The sequence below is a fragment of the Peromyscus leucopus genome, chromosome 8b, assembly GCF_004664715.2.
Source record: "Peromyscus leucopus breed LL Stock chromosome 8b, UCI_PerLeu_2.1, whole genome shotgun sequence".
Classification (NCBI taxonomy): Eukaryota; Metazoa; Chordata; class Mammalia; order Rodentia; family Cricetidae; genus Peromyscus; species Peromyscus leucopus.
The window spans coordinates 88,091,764-88,114,385 of record NC_051086.1 but is presented as its reverse complement, the minus strand read 5'-3'; the positions used below and the strand labels follow the sequence as shown (position 1 = coordinate 88,114,385).

Below are 22,622 nucleotides of genomic sequence, written 5' to 3'. Positions count from 1 at the left end.
ACTAAAGGCATGTGTCACCATCACCCAGCAGAGACCTTGCCTTAAACTGTAAGAGTCAAAGAATCGGATTTCCCTGGCCCAAAGAGTAGGCATTATCACAGAAGCTTCCATGAGTTTTTTTTTTTTTTTTTAAATAGAAGATTTATTTATTCATTATGTGTACAGTGTTCTGTTGGCATGTATCCCTGCAGGCCAGAAGAGGGAGCCAGATCTTTTTTTTTTTTGAGCTGAGGATCGAACCTAGGGCCTAGAGCATAGAGCCTAGCAAGTGCTCTACCACTGAGCTAAATCCCCAACCTGAGGGAGCCAGATCTTATTACAGATGGTTGTGAGCCACCATGTGTGTGCTGGGAATTGAACTCAGGACCTCTGGAAGAGCAGCCAGTGCTCTTAACCTCTGAGACATCTCTCCAGCCCCAGTTTTTTTTTTTTTTTTTTTTTTTTAAACATTCAGATGAACTCGATTACATGGCTCACATTTACATAAAAGGATAAAAAAGTTTTAAAGTGGCAGGCAGAATGCATTTATAATCCTTGTGTCTAAAGCAGGGCCACAAAGGATTGCCTTTTGGAATAATCATGAGAATTAAAAGGGATACATACTGTCAACTTTTTTTTTATTGAAAGAGTAAGGTTAAGCATAAAACAATTCACATAGCAATGGAAAAAGCAAGCACTAGACTTGATAATCTGCCCTTTTAGCCAAAGCAGAGAAACGTGACAAAAATCCCTGAAGAGTCATATTATGTAGAGGTTCTATAGAGTGGGCGGACACACAAGCACAAGCTTTCAAAGGAACCCCTTCTTAGCTCAAAGCCCCCATCATCTCAATGATACATTGCATAGTTTTGGGTTTTTGTTCTTTAAAATAGCTTGGGTCTGTGTGTGCCCTTGCCTGTACGTGGAGGTCAAAAGACAACTTTGTGGAGTTGGTTCTCTCCTTTCCAACTTTATGTAGGTGCAGGAGGACTGAACTTAAGTCACCAGGCTTTTGTAGCAAGTGCCTTTACCAGCTAAGTCATCTTGTCAGCTTGATAATCAAGAACAGTTTTAAATGATATCAGTAAATATTGTTAGCGACATACACAATATACCATTCAATCCTACAAACTAGCACTTTGGTCAGGAAATTATCCTAAATGGAAGTGGGAGACTCTCACTAAGTTACTTATCTGGTATCAGTTTAAGCATATTTTAAAATGAGGTCACAAACCTCACTGCACTTTCCTGTTTGCGGATTGATCATTAAAGAAAATCTACACAATTTGGTATCTGTTTGAGACATGTATTCTCATGTATCAATGGTTGGCCTCAAACGCTCTAGAGCTGGCTTATATGGTGTTAGCAAGTGAACCAGGAGCTTTCATCCCTAGGCCCTAGAACTACTATTTTCAAAATTTCAAAAGGAATAATGTTGTAAGTCCAATAAACCTACAACCAAGATTTATATTTATATACAGTATTGCAAATATGTATAATCTAAGGAAATACCAACTGAAAACCATCTTGTAAATTCTTATTGCTTAACTTCGTTATTTACAGCCAATTTTACTCAAAAAGATTGTTATGGATCAGTATTTCTTAGCCAGGTTCTATCCCTTTAATTCTATCCTCAAACGTTTGTAGGACCAAAGACTCACTCAACATCCCCAGAAAATGCAATAACTCAAGGAAAAGAAACGATTCCTGCTTAACCAAAGGTAAGAATGTTATCTTCAACTACTGAAAAAGCAATAGCTTACATTTTTAGCATACCTTTCTTGTGAGAAACCATATTAAGACTTAATAGTTCAGTTGTTTTTCCCATCACTTCTATAAAGTAGAATGAGTATGGAAAGGACAAAAGATAACCAACATATAATACTTTACTGACATTATTAACCAATACTCAAGAAAGAAATGTTTTCACTAAACAAAATCCTCAATTTTTGAATTTAAGGCTATATGGTCATTTAACCATGGTCACTCTCAGCTACATACTAGGTTTTTGGGCTATATAAAATCTCATCTTGAAACAACAACATAAACATATCAACAACAAAAATGTACAAGTGCCTATTTGTGTACAAAACAATAAAACAAAACTAAAACCAAGGAAAAGATAATCCAAAACTAATGGAAGATGGAAAAAAAGCTAAAAAAACAAAAAGAAAAAAGAAAAAGAAAAAACCCGAAAGAATGTATCTTTTAGAACCATACAATTGTTTCTTGAACCTCCTCTCCTCAAAAACAAACAAAAAACCCAAAACAAAAAACAAAACAAAGCAAAAAACCCAAAACAAAAAAATCCCCAAATCCCTCAACCATTTTGTGAAGTGGAATATAGTATGTATGTATGTATGTATATATTTATTTTAGGTTTTTCAAGCCAGGGTTTCTCTGTGTAGCTTTGCGCCTTTCCTGGAACTCACTTAGTAGCCCGGGCTGACCTCGAATTCACAGAGATCCGCCTGCCTCTGCCTCCCGAGTGCCGGGATTAAAGGCGTGAGCCACCGCCACCAGGCCAGTATTTATAAACAAATAGACCCCTATCACAAAAACACTATTAACCACCACAAAAGACATAAAGAAGGCCAAGAATAGAACATGCCTTTAATCCCAGCACTCAGAGACAGAGCCAGGACAGTCAGTTCTATGTAGAAACACCTTATGTCAAACAAACAAACAAAACACAACAACAATGAAACCAACAACAAACCCATAAAGAAAGAAATTAATTTCTACTTCAGAAAACAGTCTGAACTGTATGATAAGATAAGCATTAATATTCTGTACCCAAGCATTATACTCTAGGGTAGTAATATTTCACACTGTATATGACCAGGGGTTAATAAAACTATTTTACATAGGTATTCTATTGGATAGATAATTATTGTCAAATGTAGTGACACACATATCTAACTGCAGCACTTTGGAGGCCGAGTTAAGAGGACTGCTGTGAGTTGGAGGTCAGCCTTGGAAAGCAGTATCAAGTAACAAAATAAAAATAAACAAGTAACTGTTGATAACAAAGTGAAAACTATTATGATGAACTGTTAGCAATGGGTTGGTTTGTTTATTGACACAGGATTTAACTATGTAGCCAGGCTGTTCTCAATCTCATTTTTTTCTTTTTTAGATTATTTTATGTGCATGAGTATTTTCCTTGCATATGTGTATGGGTGCCTGGTGCCTTTATAGGAAAGGCATCAGATCCCCTACAACTGGAGTTCCATAGGTTGTGAGTCATGATGCATGTAGTTTGAAGTTTTCCTGTATCCAGCCCAGTCCAGAGCAGCTTATAAAATAAACACACAGAGGCTTATATTAATTACAAACTGTTTGGTCCATGGCCCAGGCTTCTTACTAGCCAGCTCTTTCTTCTTAAATCAACCTATTTCTATTAATCTATATGTTGCCACATAGCTGTTTATGCTGGCATCTTGTTGCTCCTTGGGTGGTGGGCTAGTGTCTCTCATGATTCCACTCTTCTTTATCTCCATCTTCAGTCTGAATGTACCACCTGACCTTATTCTGCCTCACCATTGGCCAAAAAGCTTTATTTATCAACCAGTGAGAGCAACACATATTCACAGCATACACCAAGACATCCCACAGCAGATGCAGGGGGCCGAGAAAAGAATGAAAGTCCTCTGCAAAAGCAACTTGTACTCTTAACTACAGAGCCATCTCTTTTTTTTTTTTTTTTTGGTTTTTCGAGACAGGGTTTCTCTGTGTAGCTTTGCGCCTTTCCTGGAACTCACTTGGTAGACCAGGCTGGCCTCGAACTCACAGAGATCCGCCTGCCTCTGCCTCCCGAGTGCTGGGATTAAAGGCGTGCGCCACCACCGCCCGGCTATCTAGCCCTTAGTCTTAAACTCTTGATTTTGCCCAAAGCCTTTCTAGTAGTGCTGGGATAGCGCCAACTCATAATTTTTAAAACATAAAGATAAACAGATAATGAAATAAAATAGATGTGTTAGATATATGAACACCAGTAGTTAAGTTTCTTGGCTTTATCTATTGAGAAATCTTATAATCAATGATACAGATAACATTGAGTGTAACCAGTAACCAGATCTTGGTTTCTAGACAATGTTCTCCAAGGCCAGCCAGGGCAGCTTAGTCACATATTATCTCAAAACAAAAAAAAATAAAACAAGTAACTAAACAAGTAAAAATGCCATAGGGGCCAATCTAAAGGCGATCCCAATGTCATAACTAGATAATTCAAGCATATGAATCTAAAAAAAGAACCCATATAAAATAAGATCAATGGTCACAGATCTATTATGAAACAAGTAACTGAATAAAGAGCTGAGCAAATAGGTTCAGTGAGTAAAACACTTGCCAAGCAAGCATAAGGATCTTAATTTGGATCCCCGGAGCTTTCATAAATCATGAGCTAGAGTGACAGCCCTCCTATAATCCCAGAGCCAGGGAAGCAGAGACAATGGAGCCCCTGGAGCAAGCTGTCAAAGCTAGACTACCTGAATTGGAGAACTCTGCCTTATAGTGAGGATCTCAATATAAAAGATGGAATGCAAACAGGAAAACAACAGATATCAACCTTTTGCTCCCCTCCCCAGCACACACACACTAAATAAATAACTGAATGACAAGGAAAGACATTATTGTATGTAATGGCAGTTCTTGCTTGTAATCACAGCACTTCAGAGGCTGAAGCAGTGGGATTGAGACTCTGATGCTTAACTTGACCTATACTGCCTCAGAACAAAAAAACCAATTTTTAAAATTTCTTTAGATTTCTTCAAATAAGGGCTATTACATAAATTCACTGAGCCACATCCCTCACATCCCTTGCCCACAATAAATTATCTTAACATTTGATGAAAAGTAACTAACTGCACACCATGTGCCATTCTCTCTATTCTGGTTTCTTCTTCCTCTTAATTTGGAGACAGTCTCATGTATCCCAGGCTGCCTTCAAACTGACTATATAGTCAGGGTTGACCTTGAACTCCTGATATTTCTGCTCCTACCTAGCATGTGATGTTATTACATGTGTGTACTACCATATACTCAGCTTTACTTTCTCTCTCTCTCTCTCTCTCTCTCTCTCTCTCTCTCTCTCTCTCTCTCTCTCTCTCTCTCTCTCTCTCTCTCTCTCAAGACAGGGTTTCTCTGTGCAGCCTTGGCTGTGCGGGAATTTGCTCTGTAGTCCAGGCTGGCCTCAAACTCAGAGCTCTATCTCCCTCTAACTCCCAAGTATTGGGTTTAAAGACATGTGCTACCACCGCTTTACTGTTTCTTGATGGTAATTATTCAATTACTTGCTGCCAATAAATCGAAATGCAACTAAATTTAATGTATTGACACCCCCCCCCAACACAGGGTTTCTTCATACAGTTTTGGTGCCTGTCCTGGATCTCACTCACTCTGTAGACCAGGTTGGCCTCGAATTCAGAGATCCACCTGGCTCTGCCTCCCAAGTGCTGGGATTAAAGGCATGCACCACTGCTGCCCAGCAATGTACCTTTTATCGTGAGATCTTTATATGAAAGGTCTAATGGCTTCTGCATAAAGTTTTCAAAATTGAGTTTTGCTTTGTCTTATATCCTAGCTATGACAAAGTACAATGCCTTTACAATATTCCTTCTTCTACACAGGCAAAAATGCACTGTTTTACCAAATAGTATTAACAGTGAATATATGTTTTCTAAGGAAGTTTGCTTCTAGTCACAGTTCACTGACAATTTTATTTCTTTAAACATTTTAAGTTACATTTATTTGTGTGTGGGTAAATGCATACTAAAGTACATGTGTGGAGGCCATAAGATAACCTGTGGGAGTTTTCTTTCCTCTCACCACGTGAAGTTTCCAAACCCACGAATTGAATTCGGGTTATCAGGCTCGGGGACAAGCATTCTTACTTGCTGAGCCACCACTCAAGGCCTGGTTTGTTTTTTGAAGCAGCCTATCCAGTTGGCTTTTAACTCTAATGAAGGCCTCTAACTCTAATGGTGCACCAATAGAAGCCTTTTTGTTGTTTATGACACGTCCTATATTCATTCATTTTATCTGCTACTATGTTATTGAAGGTTTTTGCTTCTGCATTCAGAAGAACAATAATGGTTAGAAATTTTTCCTTCTACTTTTTTCCATCAGATTTTGGGTACACTGCACTTATCAATTTAATTTGAAAATGTTTGCAAAACCAAATTCAATTTATTAGAAAAAAACATGGCTATTCACTTACTTATATTTGGCTCACTGTAACCACAAATGCCACCACTATGGAGTCAACACACAATGAATAGAAAATAGTCAGAAAAACATATCTGTATAGAACATTCACAGACTTTTGGGGTTATTATTCCTTCATACAATGTATATTATGTATGAGAGGTAATTTAAATGTTATTTAAGAGACAAAAGAATATGGGGAGGTACATGTAAGTTATATGGAAACATTACTATCTTCTCTATTAGAGACTGTGATGTTCATTGATGGGGAGGGGTAAAAGATAGGGGCAGTCAGTTTCAAAATCTGTATCTCTTATAGAATTTGAGTATTTCATCTATGTAGCCAAAGCAGCATTAAACTGTTTATACAATTTTATTATTTGTAAAATCTGTAGTGATAGTCTTTTTTCATGTTGGCAATTTTTATCTTTTCTTCTTTGTACTGGTAATGACTTATTAACTTTACTATCTTTGTCTTGCCTGCATGTCTGTGCATCATGCGCACACACAGCCTGCAGAGGCCAGAGGCATGGGATTCCCTCAGACTGGAGTATTAAATGGTTATGAGCTACCACATAGATGCTGGGAATCTAACTTTACTCCTCTGAAGGAGCAGCCTGTGTTCCTAACCTCTAAGCCATCTCTCCAGCCTTCGTGTGTGTGTGTGTGTGTGTGTGTGTGTGTGTGTGTGTGTGTGTTGTTTTAAATAAGGTTTCTTGATGGCTGGATAGGCCTGTGTATGAATTATCTTAATTAGGCTAACTAGTGAGTGGCTCCATTCCCTGGGATAGGGTCCTAAACTACATAAAGAAGAAAGATAACTGAGCACCAGAATTTATGGCTCTTGGCTTCTTGACTGCTGATAGAATGTGTGACTAGTTATGTCACAAGCTCCTTGACTTCCCTGCCGTGACATACTATACCCTGGAAGTATGAGCATCCTTTCATCAGGTTATCTAATCACAGCAACAGGAAAGGTAGTAATTAACAGAGCTCGAAGCCAGCCTGAGAAACTTATTAAGACCCCGTTCTCCATTATTTTTGTTTGAGACAGGGTTTCGCTGTGTAGCCCTGGCTATCCTGGAATTAGCTCTCTAGATCAGGCTGTTCTGGAATTACAGAGATCTGTTTGCCTATGCCTCCCAAGTGCTGGGATAAAGGTGTGTGCCACCACTGCCTAAAGACTGGGTCTCTCTCTCTCTCTCTCTCTCTCTCTCTGAGACAGGGTTTCTCTGTGTAGTTTTGAAGGAGAACAAAATAATTGTATTTTTACTGCCCTGCTATGTCTGAAAGACACTGTTTCCTAGCTGTCATTAAACATCTCTGGCTCTTATAATCTTTTTATTCTTCTTCCCCAATGATGTCTGACCCTAAATGGGACATCTTTATCAAACTTCCTCCTCTCCCAAAGGCTAACCCACCTGTGTGTGTGTGTGTGTGTGTGTGTGTGTGTGTGTGTGTGTGTGTTTTGAGACAAGGTCCCACGTTTCCTAATCTTGACTCAAACTCACTATGTAGCAAAATACAATATTTTTTTCTCCTTCAAACATTACGAATACCTGTTCATCTCTAGTAATGCTACACTATAATCAGTGTTTCTACAGTATAGACCCTGGATTTTGTTGTGTTTGTTTTTGTTTTTTCTGAGACAGGGTTTCTCTGTTTATCCCTGACTGTCCTGGATCTCGCTCTGTAGACCAGGCTGGCCTTGAACTCACAGACCCACCTGCCTCTGCCACCCGAGTGCTGGGATTAAAGGTGTGCACTACCACCACTGCCCTGGCAAGACCGGGTCTCAAGACAAGAAAAAGCAAGCAAGCATGAACCAAAAATAGCAGAACTAGATAAAGACCAATCCAAGATTCAGACATCTCTAAGCTCTTCCTTGGGAAAAAACTGGTTTTCACCAAATCATGAGTTCATACTAATAATAATAGAAAATAAGTGATGACAAAGTATTTTGGGTTGCAGATAAAAGTAAACTCCTTAATTTAACTTAAACAATCACCACCACCACGCACAATTTCTTTTTCTTTTAGGAAGCACAGCCAAAAGAAAACATTAACATCAACAAAGTCTGTAGTTTCAAAGTCACTGAAACTTCTACCAAGTAATGTTAATATTCATAAAAGTCAGTAGCACCTTTTTAAGGAGAAAGGATAAAGAAAAAACTTGAATCAGGACCTAATAATATAGAAGATTATTAAGATGGCAGTTTTATTCTCATTACAAAGTAAGAATCATTCACAAAAGTATTTTTGGTATTATTCTCTAATCTGACTTTTTTTTTTTTTTTTTAACCCTTTGCTCTTTTTATTTGTTCTTTGAGAATTTTGTACAATGTGTTTGGTCATATTTACAGACATACCTGTCCCATCTCCTCCCATATCTACTCTTCCCTTTCCTACACAACCAAATTTATGTAATAAAAAGAAAAAAATCTAGCCAGTCATCATGACATATGCCTTTAATCTTAATCTCAGCACTCTGTGAAGCAGAGGCAGGAGGATTTGTGTGTTCAAGGCTAGACTGGTCTACACAGTGAGTTCCAGGATTGCCTGGACTACATAAGAGAGAGTCTGTCTCCAACCCCCAGTCCCCCTAGCCGACAAACTACAACTGTGTTGTCTATATACTCCTGAATGAGTGGCCTTCCGCTGGAAAAACCTAACTCCCTCTCAGCAGCTACAGTGGGTGGCAACTTCTTGGCTATAGGTAGGACTTTGTGACTACCTCACCTCTTCTCTCTATGTTGGTATTTTGTCTGGCTAGAGAATCTATACAGGTCTTATACATACTGTCATAACCACTATGAATTTATATGTGCAACTGCCCTGCTATGTCTGAAAGACACTGTTTCCCAGCTGTCATTAAACATCTCTGGCTCTTATAATCTTTTTAATGATGTCTGACCCTAAATGGGACACCTTTATCATACTTCCTCTTTCCCAAAGGCTAACCCAACTTTTGATGTTTTTGTGGGCTGTTTTTTTTTTTTTTTTGTTGTTTGTTTTTTTTGAGACAAGGTCCCATGTTTCCTAATCTTGGCTCAAACTCACTATGTAGCAAAAGATGACCTTGATATTCTGATGCTCCTCCCAAGTGCTGGAATTATCTGGCTTATGCAGTGCTGAGAACTGAAATAGAGAGTTGTGCATGACATACAATCCCTCTACTAGGTAAGCTTCATCCCCAGCCTTAATCTTACATTTTACTTAAAAAGCATTCACACACACGCACCCATGCACGTGCACACGTTATACTGGTTCAGAAAGTTACCCCATCAAAAACGTATGAGCATGTTGTAACAACAGTGCCCTGATTTCAACCACTACTCTAACTTAGTGTTTGAGCTGGCTGTAGTTTGCTTGACTTGTTAAGAGCTACCTTATTTCTTTCCCCCTTTTCTAACTTTTATACTTACCAATTTATCAGTCCCATGATCTGTCTTCACCTCAGAACTAAGTGAAAATAAGTCTGTTGTATGGTCTGAGAAAGGTGCCTCCCCAAGGACTATCAACCCCTGTAGGACAAAGAGTAGAAAAACAGTGTGAGTGGTATAAACTCCAAGCTTAGGAATTAATCTCAAATTGGTTGGGGAAGGGAGTTTGTTAACTAGAGGCCTTTTCCCTTACCCTATGGCTCAAAAACAGCCTGGAAAAGCAACAGCTTTACTTCCCTGAAATTTATTTCAGGGTTGCAGGTAAGCTCAGTGGTAGAGCACTTGCACCCTTCTGTGCAAGGCCTTGGATTCTAACCCTGTCAAAAAGGCTTCAACAAAAAGTTGAGGAACAGCGACAAATTCAGCAAGATGTTAGGACTCAGACACAAGCCAGAGATGATTCAGTAAGTACAGGAGCTTGCTGCTATGCCTGATAATATACATGATGGAGCAGGAGAGTTGACTCCATAAGTTTTCCTTTGGCCTCCAAGTTCTCACTATGGCATATATGTGCATGTGCGTGTGAATTTAAAAGAAAGATTTAGACCTTCACATTCCCCTTTTTCTTTCACTATAATTCACCTACAAAGCTTGTCTTACATGTCACTCCTTTTATTCTGACATACCAGATCTAGAATCTTATCAAATTAGAGTACTTCACTATACCTGATAAATTATCAACTAGACTTTATTAGATCAACATGAGCAAGGGAAGGTTTTCAGTTAACCTGTCATAAATGTGTATAAAGAATTACTACAGTGGGCTACTTTTGTAAATGATGAATTCATGAACTCAAACAACTCTGAGCACAAAAACAAAACAAAAAACAAAAAAGGGAGGGTGAAGCACAAATGGAATAGTCTGTGCAACTGAACAAGGAACTTCTTTTTTTTTTTTTTTTTTTTTTTTGGTTTTTCGAGACAGGGTTTCTCTGTGTAGCTTTGCGCCTTTCCTGGAGCTCACTTGGTAGCCCAGGCTGGCCTCGAACTCACAGAGATCCGCCTGGCTCTGCCTCCCGAGTGCTGGGATTAAAGGCGTGCGCCACCACCGCCCGGCAAGGAACTTCTTAAAACAGGTCCCAAATGTGCCTATTTCTTAGAAGCTACATAATACCTCAGACTGATCTGTTCCTAACAATTTCAAATCCAGACTTTATAATCATCATATGAAAGAAGTTATTTATGAGAGCAAACAAAATTAAGTTTTTTAGTTAGCTGGTGACACAGGCTTATGCTTTTAGTACTTGGGAGACCTGAGTCAAAAAGACATTGAGTTTGAGGTGAAACTGAACTACATAGTAAGACTTAGCCTCAAAAGTAAACTTAGTAGTTTTGTTTTATTTGGCATATGTATGTGGGGTATGTGTGTGATTGCATCTATGTGAATGTTAGATCTGAAGTTAATGTCAAGTTGTCTTTCTCCATCCCTGAATTTTATTGAAGTAGAGTCCCACACTGAACCTGGAGCTTGTCAAATCGGGCCAGTCTAGCTCACCAGCTCCTCCTGGGGATCTTAGGTCTCTGTCTTCCCCATCCCCAATTACTTCTCCCTCTTGACAGAATCTCACTATGAAGCCCAAGCTGTCCTTGAACTCACAAATCTTTCTGCCTTAATTTCCTGAGTTCTGAGCATAGTCATGTGCCACAACATTCACCTGAAGATTCTGACTGTATTAGTAGTTTCAGCTTTTTAGGTCATAATATAAGCTTTTTGAACTAGTGAACCAATGATCCAGCACTAGAATCCTTCCTAACTCTACATCTTTATGAAGCAAGAGATGAAAGGGGGGAGAAAAGAACACCGGCTGCTCTTCCAAAGGACCCACGTTCAATTTCCAGTACCCACACCATGGCTTAAAATTGTCTGTAACCACAGTTCCTGGGGATACATTGCCTTCTTCTGGCCTCTGTGGAACTAGGCACACAAGTAGTGCACAGAAACACATAGTGGAAATACACAGAGACAAAACACCCAGACACATAAAGTGAAATTTAAAAAATTTAACAAACAATGAAAATAGAAAAAAATTAAAAGCACCAAGAAAACAATCTGTAGTTTAAGGGGTGGGGGTAGGGGATGGTGTCTTTTTATTTATTTTTATTTTTTTTCTCTCTGAAAGAGAAAAATCTAACTATACTAGAATGGGACTATGTATACACACACACACACACACACACACACACACACACACACACACACACACACACAAAATGAAGACTGCTAAGAAAAAAAGAGAGAGGCCAGTACTCATATAGGAGAAACATTTACCTTTGGAGAAATGGGGTTCCATACCAAGTTGATACTGAAATTTTTTATTACTTTAAAATTCATAAGCTCAGGGGCTAACGATACATTTCAGTAGCATAGCCCATGTTTACTGTGAAGGCCCCCAAGTTCAAACTCCAGTACATGAAAAAGTCCTTTATGAGACCACAAAAAGACATTTTTTTTTTTTCTCGAGACAGGATTTCTCTGTGTAGCTTTGCGCCTTTCCTGGAACTCACTTGGTAGTCCAGGCTGGCCTCGAACTCACAGAGATCCGCCTGGCTCTGCCTCCCGAGTGCTGGGATTAAAGGCATGCGCCACCACCGCCCAGCAACACAAAAAGACTCTTAAAACATTTCCACAAATGCACTTTCAAATTTTCAAATTTAATATAAAGCAGTATACATCAATCAAAAGTTTCTCCATTTAAGAGAAACTTCCATTTGAGCATAGTGGCTCATATCCAACACCATAGCATTGAGGAAGATGAATCAAGAGGAAGGCCACAAATTCAAGGTCATTCTTCAGGCCCATAATAGGATTCTGCCTCAAAAAACATAAATATTAAAAATATTTTCTTCCTTAATTTGTAAGCATAAAACAGACCCCCTAAACCTTACCACTTTAAAGTTAAACACTTTGAAAAGGCAGCGTTCTTGTATATTATTTCTGAAAAATATTCCATCTAAACTGAGTATGATAGTAATGCCTATCATCTCAGAACTTGTAAGTAGACAAAAGCATTAGGAGTTCAAGGTCAGTTTGGGATATATGAGACCCATCTCAGAAAACAAAGCAAAATTCATGAGGCTGAGATGAGTATTTGGAGTGGTGACTAATGGGGGAATCAAGACAAGGACTTGAAACATAGTCCAAGCTGGCTCTGAACTCACAATCCTCTTATCTCAGTCTTCAGGAGGTTGAGATTAAAGCTATGTACCATCATACCCATCTAAGTTAATTTCTGCGTTTAAATAAGGACCAAAAGATTAAGAATTGAGAGAGATCACAATGGTATATAGTTAAATAAATTATTAAAGTATAAGTCTTCAGTTGATTCCACTCATCTCCCTTCCATATTTTTATTAAATTCAGGGTGTGTGTGTGTGTGTGTGTGTGTGTGTGTGTGTGTGTGTTACCCATGTGCCTCAATCTCTTTAAGTACTAAAATTCCAGGCCTTAGCTCTTTCTGTATCCAGAGGTTTCAATGCTCATTTTTCCCCCTTTTCGTTCTTTTCTTCTTTCCACTGAGACAGGGTTTCTCCGTGTAGCTTTGCCTGTCCTGGAACTCACTTTATAGACCACCTGGCCTCAAAACTCAGAGATCAGTCTGCATCTTTCTGCCTGGGATTAAAGGTGTACACCAGTAGGCTTGGCTTCAAGTGTTTTTTCAGTTTCCCATCTTCAATATTTCTCTTACTAACAACTGACATTTAATTTCACAGGTGACCAAACAGGAAGAATAAAAAATAGTAATGGATACTCAAGACTGCTTACACAAAAGAAGTAGCTGTTAACATCAAACCCAACTTGGTCTCTATGCTTTTCCTCAGTTTTATTTACTAGATGTAAAATTTCAATACATATGTCCTAAAGAAATGATGAAAAGACAAAAAGCACACAATGTGTTAAAAAGAAAATAGTGTGAAGAGAGTTTACATGTATTTCTTATAAGCCTCTAACCAGATATTAACTCTAAAACTTGGATAAAGATATATGAATGAACTTCTGCATAGGAAAGTGCATGCATGTCAGATGACAGATGCTGCTACTGTAAGAGGAATTAGCCAGGACCCTCCTGCAGCCTCTTTTCCCCATCCAAGGTACACCAGACAAACTACGCACTATGTTGTTTACAAGGCAGAAGTCCCTAAAGTGGGTAGGACAAGATCAGCTTATGTCTATTCAGAGACCATTCCCCTTTCAAAGTATTCAAAGTAAGAAATTTCCTTTTTTCTGCTGGGTTGCTATTACATCTCTAAGCTACCTTCTCTAAGGAATGAATATTTCACCTAAAAACTATCTTAGCACTTCTCAATGGATCTTTGTGTCAAGAATCTTTTTTTTTTTTTTCTTCTTCCCCGAGAGAGGGTTTCTCTTGTGTAGCTTTGCGCCTTTCCTGGAACTCACTTGGTAGCCCAGGCTGGCCTCGAACTCAGAGATCCGCCTGCCTCTGCCTCCCGAGTGCTGGGATTAAAGGCGTGCGCCACCACCGCCCGGCGTGTCAAGAATCTTTATGACTCAAAAACAATGCATTATTTTCCCTTTTCTAAGGTAAGGAAACATCTTACAAGGGGGGGGGGGGAGTTAACTAGCTGACCTAGGAAAATTCAAACGAAAATGTAAGTATGTATGAGGTCCTCAATACTCTCTCTGAGTGCAACACAAACAATAAGTGGTACTGCACTCAGGAGTTAGCAACAAGAAAATGAGTTCAAGATCCCCCTTGGATACAAGTTGAAGGCCAGACTATTCTCCAAACAAAAATCTAATGATACCACAGTGTACAAAAGAGGAGGAGGGCTGGGTGGTGGCTGCGCATGCCTCTAATCCCAGCACTTGAGAGGCAGAGCCAGGTGGATCTCTGTGAGTTAGAGGCCAGCCTGGTCTACAGAGCGAGATCCAGGACAGGCACCAAAACTACACAGAGGAACCCTGTCTTGGAAAACAACAAAAAAAAGCAACCCCCCCCCAAAGGAGGAATTACTAGAAATTGTACTTTTGTCAGATAACAACAAAAATACTTATTTCCAAAAGGAACCTTTGGGAGGGTAAGTACATAAGATTTAGAAGGTAACAGCAAACTTTGATAGAACAGAAATCAGTGTCTAGACCCTGGAACCCCCTAGCAACACAATGGTCCTCAAATGCTTTTCCCTTTTTTTGGTTTTGAGCCTAGCCTTTAATGGCTGAGCCATCTCTCCAGCCCGCTTTTCCCTTTTTTTAAATGAATAGATCGCTTTAAAATTTTATTATTAAACTTTATTTTTACTTTATGTATATGGTATTTTGCCTTAATCTATGTCTATGTACCACGTGTATACAATATCTTTGGAAGGTGTTTGATCCCCTGGGACTGGGGTTATTGACAGTTGTCGGCTGCTATGTGGGTGTTGGGAATCAAAATCTGGAAAGAGTAGTCTGTGCTTAACTGCTGAATGTCTCTCAAGGCCCCTGGAATAGAATACTTTTAAGAAAGGTAAAAATCAGCCAGGTGGTGTTGGTGATTTAATCCCAGTACTCTAGAGACACAGACAGATGGATCTCTGTGAGTTCATGACCAGGACAGCCAGGAATGTTACACAGAGAAACCCTAACTTGGAGGGAGGGAGGGGTCAATGTATAGCAAAGTAAATCAGGAATGATGGTACACCCTCTATAACCCCCAGTAACTAAGGGGGCAGAATTGAACTGAGGATAACCTGAGCTACAAAGCAGAGTACTAGGCTAGAGTGTGCTACACAGTGAGAGACTGCCTAAAAACCTTTACATACAACAAAGCACCACCTTAAAAAGCCAAATATGGCAGACACCTTTAACTTGAGAACGTGGAAGACAGAGGCAGGTGGATCAGCCATTCAACACCATCCTTGGTTACATGGTGAGTTGAGGCAAGTCTGAGCTAAATGACACCTTGGGAAGGGAGGGCAGAAAATGTAACTGAGCTTCCTCATATGTAACAAAATTAATGATAACATGTGGCAAGTACTTAAAAAAAGTTCCATGTCCCCTAACCTACCCAAAGACAAATTCACAACTCAGCCAGCTGTCACCAAGCATAAAATCATCTCATAAAAAAGGAAGTACAGGGGTTGGGGATTTAGCTCAGTGGTAGAGCACTTGCCTAGCAAGCACAAGGCCCTGGATTTGGTCCTCAGCTCTGGGGGGTGGGGGTGGGGGGGAGTACAATCCATGCAAGCTTGGCAAATCATGGAAGTGAAATTTGGCAGTACTTAGCATACTTCTTCTCCAGTTTGACACATCTACTATCGCAGGAGAAAAATATCCTCCCACTTTGTATGTAAAAAAAGTAAACAAAGCAACTGCTAAATTGAACCACAGCCCTGGAATTAGATACTCAAATCTCAGCTCTGTGCACTCATTTAAATGACCTTTCATTTGTTTATTTTTAAAATCCTGGAATAAATTAAATAAAAATTAAACCATGAGCTGGGCCTCATGGTCCAAGCCCATGTCTAGGCTACAAAGTGAGTTAATGACAACCTGGGTTAATTAGTAAGACCCTGAAGATAGAGCACAATATTAGTACTTGTGCAGGATGTGCAAATGCAGGGAATTAATGTCCAGAATCACCAAACTAATTAGTTAAAGTGAATGTGGATAACATTAAAATATTTAGAAAAGGGCCTGGTGCACTTTAAAAAAAAAAAAAAAAAAAAAAAAAAAAGACCTCTATTATTATACCGCTATATAAAAACCAAACTCATGTTAATGTATAATTGGAGTAAGTTTTAAGACTTATCTGCTAGGCTGAGCCGAAGATTACTCCTTCAAAATTCATGCTGAGAATGAGGTTGTGCAGTTATTTCAAAGTAGGATCTTTACAGATGACATCAAGGGAAGATACACTCTCTAGTGTGGATAGTAATTATAACACTGTTTATATATTTTTAGTTTTATTGTTATTTGTTTTATTATTATTATTAGTATTAGTATTATTATAGTGTGTGTGCACGCGCGTGTGCGTGCGTGCGTGCACATGATATGCATGTTAACATGCCATCTGTGGAGGAGAAAGGACAAATCTGTGGACTTGGCTCTCCCCTTCAAGCTTTACATGATTCTGGAGTAAGACACTGTGGCAAGTGCCTTTACTCTGAGTCATCTTGTGAGCGCCCTGAGTGGTGTTATTTTTAAGAGGAAAATTTGGACACAGAAATACAGCAAAAAGTTAGCATTGTGAAGACAGGCAACGAGTGATGCACCTACAAGCCAAAAAACAAAACTAAACAAAAAAACCCAAGGACAGGCAGCAGCGATCATTTAGGAAAAGGCAAGAAATGAATCTTTCCTATAACCCCAGACAGAGCATGGCTTGGTGAATATCCTGACTTTCCAACTTCTAAACTTTGAAAATAACTTATTTCTATTCTTCTAAACCCATTCCACTTGCGATACTTTCTTGTGTCTGCATAGAAAAGTACTAAATCTTCAGAACAGGGGCTGGAGAGAAGGCTTAGCAGTATTATTTAGAGTATTGCTGCTTTTGTAGAGAACTGGGTTTGGTTCCCAGCATCCACATGGTAGCTCACAAACATCCACTAGTCTAGTTTCAAAAGATGTGCACCTTCTTCTGACCTCCATAGGCATCAGGCACATATAGGTGCACATATACACAGGCAAGCATAACACTCATACCCATAAAATATCAAAACAAATACATTTTAAAAAGCAAATGCTATTCCAGCACTTTGTCTGTAGAAGCATAAGGTACAGAAGTTCAAGGCCAGCATAAGCTACTTGTTTACAAACAAACAACAAAAGCAGATAAAATAATTACTTTTTTTGAATCAGGTAAAAATGTTTTATCACAGCATTCCTCATAACGTCATTTAAAGAGGAGGATTTTTTTTTTTAATGCTCTAACAAGAACTGTATTAAAGTATGTGAGCAGCAGTGACATAATAAGGACCTAGGTTCTTTATCTGTTTATACCCTGTCACCAGCATCAGTATATCAGTATCATCCATGTCATGTCACCAGATGGTGGCATCTGTCCCCAGACTGGTGCGCCCCGCCCCCCCAGAAGGTATATACAGGGACAGCACAGGGAATCTGAACAAGCACATAACAGTCAACAAAGAAAGGTCATAGTTAAAGTCAAAAACATTTTTTTAAATGATGGGGAAATATTCAAGGTTCACAGTAAGAAATTTTTATGTGCCTAGGCGAAAAAAGTAGCTAAAAAGTATACAAACACTTCCAAAATTTTATGCTGGATTAGCTTTGACTTGGGGGTAAAAAGGGTTATCAACACAAATCTAAACCTGTTTTTCTTTGATTTTTCTATATGATTTACAAAAGTTTCCTAAAAGAATTACTCCAGAGAATCAGCAACCTTAAGCCATACATTTAGATATTCTAAGATTAAAATGTATTCTTTTTTACTTCATTTATTTACATGTGTATGTGTAAGCATGCACACAAATATGCCTTGTATAAGGACATTAGGGGCCAACTCAAGTGATTAAGTTCTCTCCTTCTACCATGGAGGTCCTGGAGATCCAACTCAGGTCATCAGGTTTGGCAGCAAGCACCTTAATCCACTTTAAAGTGTTTGCAGGGGACTGATGAGCTGACCTAGCAGGTTACAGTGCTTGCCACCAAGCCTGATAACCTGAGCTTGGTCTCTAGAGCCCCAAACCACAAACTATTTTATAAAAGTTGCTTTGCAAGAATGTAAGCACCATGAAAGTAGGATTTTTGTTCACTGGTAAATCCTACTAGAGGCCACTGTGGGTACAGAGTAAGCACCCACTATTTGTTGAAGGGTTTGCTTCCTTGTATAATTTCCCTCAAGTCAAATTCAAAATGAACAGAAGACTTTTTTTTTTTTTTCCCTAAAATGACTTTTCAAGTCAGTGTTTAATGTCACTATCAAGGTAATTTATCAGTCATCTGCAAACAGAAGACAAGAAAATAAGATTTCTACCTATGTTATGTCTAAGTTTTTGAAATTTGGAAAATACTTTAATTAAAATTTTTTTCATCAATGGGCAGTGGTGGTGCACACCTTTAATCCCAGCATTCGGGAGGCAGAGCCAGGCAGACTTATTCTCTTATTGCTAAGCTTCTCTTACTTGATGAAAAAAACAAAATTTTTTTTTTCATCAAGAGAAGCTTAGCAATAAGAGAATAAGTCTAATCAAATAAGCAAAATGAAGAAGCAGCTCTCATGTCTTCCTCAAAATTAAATAAACAAGAGAGTCTGTAGTTGTATCATATGGTTTTTATTTTTCTCATATTGGCCCAGATCCCATTTTTCCTAATCATATGTCAACTGAACATTACATTCTACTATTTTCTGAGCTACACTAGTACCATCAGACTCTTAAACTATTATACCGAGTAAGTGAAACCATTTATTTTGACATAGTTAAAGCGTTGTTGAAAGAATGAGAAGGAGTGGGAGAAAAAGGATAATGGTAGCTTTTAAACGGGTCAGAAAACACCAGAAATGCATCCCTTACCTTATTAGCACGTATCTGTTTATAAATATCAGTTTGCTGACGAATTCGATATTCCAAGTCGGAAACATGGGCCTGAAGCCAGTTCCAGCGGCTGACAATAGCTGCTCGGTCTGCAGCCCATCTCCATTCAGATCTGCGTTTCCTACAAGAGAATAAACGGAGTGAAACCCAAGAGCAGCACCAACATCTATACCAAATAGGGAGAGGAACAGAGTGGGCAGGTTCTTATGCAGACTATGTTGTAAAGACAGACACAGAAAAAACACACAATCCACAGTAGTCTTGGGGTAAAGCCCTTCATTAAATTTCCTTCCAAAGTTAACTTAAGTAGAGGTGCAACTAAGTAGAGATGCTTATTGTACTCCAATAGTGTAGATAATGTTTTTCTGGAATTGCTTTAGATTCTCACGAAATAAAAGACATTTTGTTAATATTTTATCCATCCATCCATCCTTGTTTATTCTGAAGCAGGGTTTCACTATTTAGCTCTGGCTAGCCACCCGAGTGCTGAGATTAAAGAGGTGCACCATCACCACCCGGCTTTTTTTTTTTTTTTTTTTTTTTTTTAAAATCCAAGAAGCATTAAGAATTATTACAAATACAGAAATTCAAAGTTTCTGAGTAAAGATCAAGATAAAAAACTTCACAGCAGAGAAGAAAGCTTCACTTACCTAGCAAGTAACACTAACGAAAGCTAATACTAAAGAAATTTTACATATATATAAAATCAGAAAGCCATAAATATGCTACATACATTATAGAATATACTCTTTAGTACTGTGATTCTCATATACAGTCAAGAATTTTTTTTTTTATCTCAATTAAATTTAAAAAGTGATTTACCAGTATGGTGGTTTCTCAGAAAATTAGGAATCGAACTACCTCAAGACCCAGCCATCCCACTCTTGGGCATATACCCAAGGAATGCTGATTCATACCATAAAGATACATGCTCAGCTATGTTCATAGCAGCACTATTTATAATAGCCAGAACCTGGAAACAACCTAGATGCCCATCAACGGAAGAATGGATGAAAAAAATGTGGTACATATACATAATGGAGTACTACTCAGCAGAGAAAAACAATGAAAGCATGAAATTTGCAGGCAAATGGATGGAACTAGAAAAAATCATCCTGAGTGAGGTAACCCAAACCCAGAAAGACAGTCATGTTATATACTCACCCACAGGTGGATTTTAGATATAAAATAAAGAACATTCAGACCACAACCCATAGAACCATAGAGGCTATATATATATAGCATGGAGGTCCCTAGGACGACTGTGGCTTATAATAAATTTCAGTTTTACTCAATTATTGAAAAAAAAAATAGCCAAATGAATGGAAACATATGAACTATGAACCAAAGGCTGAGGGGCCCCCAGTTGGATCAGGCCCTCTGAATAGGTGAGACAGTTGATTGGCTTGATCAGTTTGGGAAGCAACTAGGCAGTGGGACCAAGTCCTGTGCTCATTGCATGAGTAGGCTGTTTGAAACCTGGAGCTTATGCAGGGACACTTGGCTCAATCTGGGAGAAAGGGACTGGACCTTCCTGGACTGAGTCTACCAGGTTGATTGCAGTCCTCGGGGGAGGACTTGTCCTGGAGGAGGTGGGAATGGGGGGGTAGGCTGGGGGTAAGGGGAGGGGGTGGGAGGGGGGAGAATAGGGGAACCCATGGCTGATATGTAGAACTGAATAGTATTGTAAAATAATATATATACATATATACATATATATGTGTGTGTATATATATATATAAAACCAATAAAGTAAAAAATAAGAAGAAAAAAAAAGTGATTTACTTGGGTTTTTGTTATTGCTGCTGCTGCTGCTGTTGTTTAGAGGTAGTCTCATGTATCTCAAGTTGGTCTTAAACTTGCTATACATCTAAGGATAACCTTGAATTCCTCATCATCCAGCCTCCATCTCCTCAGTGCAAAGTTATAGGTGTTTGCTGTATTTTGGGAGGGTGTGGCATTTGATTTAAAATTTTTTATTTTATGTGTATGGGTGACTTTTTTCTGCATGTATGTTTACTCATAGTGTGCATGCCTGGTACTCATGAAGGCCAACAGAGGGAGTCGGATCCCTTGGAGCTGGAGTTAAGAGTTGTGAGCCACTATTTGAGAGCTGGGAATCAAACCTAAGTCCTCTTAAGAGTAGTCAGTGTTCTTAATCACAGTGCCACCTCTCTAAGGCCTCTAAAATAGTTCTAATTGGAAGCAGAGAACAGAAATTCAGAAAAGAAAAGTATGATAGAAATTAGAATGACCAGGCTTCACAGATTTATTATAAAGTAGTAATAATTATGGCAGGATAAGATGAACAGAAGACCAAAAGAACACAATGCAGACTCAAAATTTATAACTGGATACATGAAATGTCATCTCTTTACATGGACAAAATTAAAATCACTTTTTGTTGTGATTTGCTGCTATGACTCTGGCTTAGCCATTTTAAAATAAAAATGAATATTTGAGACTTAGAGCGGGGAAGAATTTTCAAATAAGACATGGAAACAATCAAAATTTCAGCATACAACAAAAATTTAGTGAACAAAGTTAAAGGACAAATACTTGTTAATACAGAATGTCTAAATCAAGCATACTAAAGAGTCAGTATCATGCTGGACACAGCAGCACACACCTGTAATCTCCATCCTCATGAAGCTGAGAGACAGGAGGGATTACTACAAGACTGAGGGCAGCCTAGGCTGCAGAGTGAAATCCTGTCTCTAAAACACAAGAATAATATTCTTAAAAGAACTAAAGATAAGACATAACAGGAGCCCAAGATATAGTTTAAGACAACTTTTAAAGAAATATTAATTCACTAAGGAAAATTTAAATCTACAAACATATAAAGTCTTTCAAAACAGACTGGAAAAAGTCCCATAGAAAGCAGGAGTTGTTAAGAAAAACAAAACCTATTTTATATTGCGGGTAAATGTTAAAACTGGTACAACCAGTCTTCAAAGAATTTGGCTAAGTTAAAAAAAAATGCATGCCCAATCACAGAGAAATTATGCTTCTGAGAATATATTTTTACGTGTGTACAAGAAGCAAATGCATAACATAATCTACTTCTGCTAATGAAGGTAAATAAATTGGTTTATTCCTTGAAAGATTTTCCTATAATAATACAAATAAAACCAGATCTCTGTGTATCAACATGACTAATTCTCAAGACAATGCTAAGGGAAAAATTCACATCAAAGCAAGAATTAAGTGTAAATGCTATTGCAGGTACACACAAGTATTAAAGAAACTCAATGTACTACTGCTTAGCAATTACAGTATAAACCAATGCCTAATTTCAACAATACAGAAAGGGAAAACATGGGGGGGGGGAAACACACACACAAAAAGACTGTTACTATTACAGGTCAATAAAAATATGTATATTGTATATTGGAGATGACATGTGACAGATTCAGGGTCACAGCTAGTCACAGTTGGTGGACTAAGAATTCAGGCAGTCTCTGACAATGATCCTGAACTCAGCTCATGAACC

General features: G+C 38.5%; 1 protein-coding gene across 9 annotated transcripts in view; it reads right to left on the bottom strand.

Annotated features, from left to right (window-relative positions):
• Kansl1 (KAT8 regulatory NSL complex subunit 1) overlaps positions 1-22,622 on the bottom strand; it is a 144,453-nt gene that overhangs the window by 31,729 nt on the left and 90,102 nt on the right. For 6 of the 9 annotated variants that reach the window (XM_028882678.2, XM_028882682.2, XM_028882683.2 and 3 more), the window contains 2 exons: positions 19,106-19,247; positions 9,611-9,709 (listed from right to left, as the gene is read on the bottom strand). In XM_028882678.2, coding sequence (XP_028738511.1) covers positions 9,611-9,709; positions 19,106-19,247 — 241 coding nt within the window. The remainder of the gene's footprint in view (positions 1-9,610; positions 9,710-19,105; positions 19,248-22,622) is intronic. The other 3 variants (XM_028882681.2, XM_037201429.1, XM_037201430.1) reach the window with 1 other exon arrangement.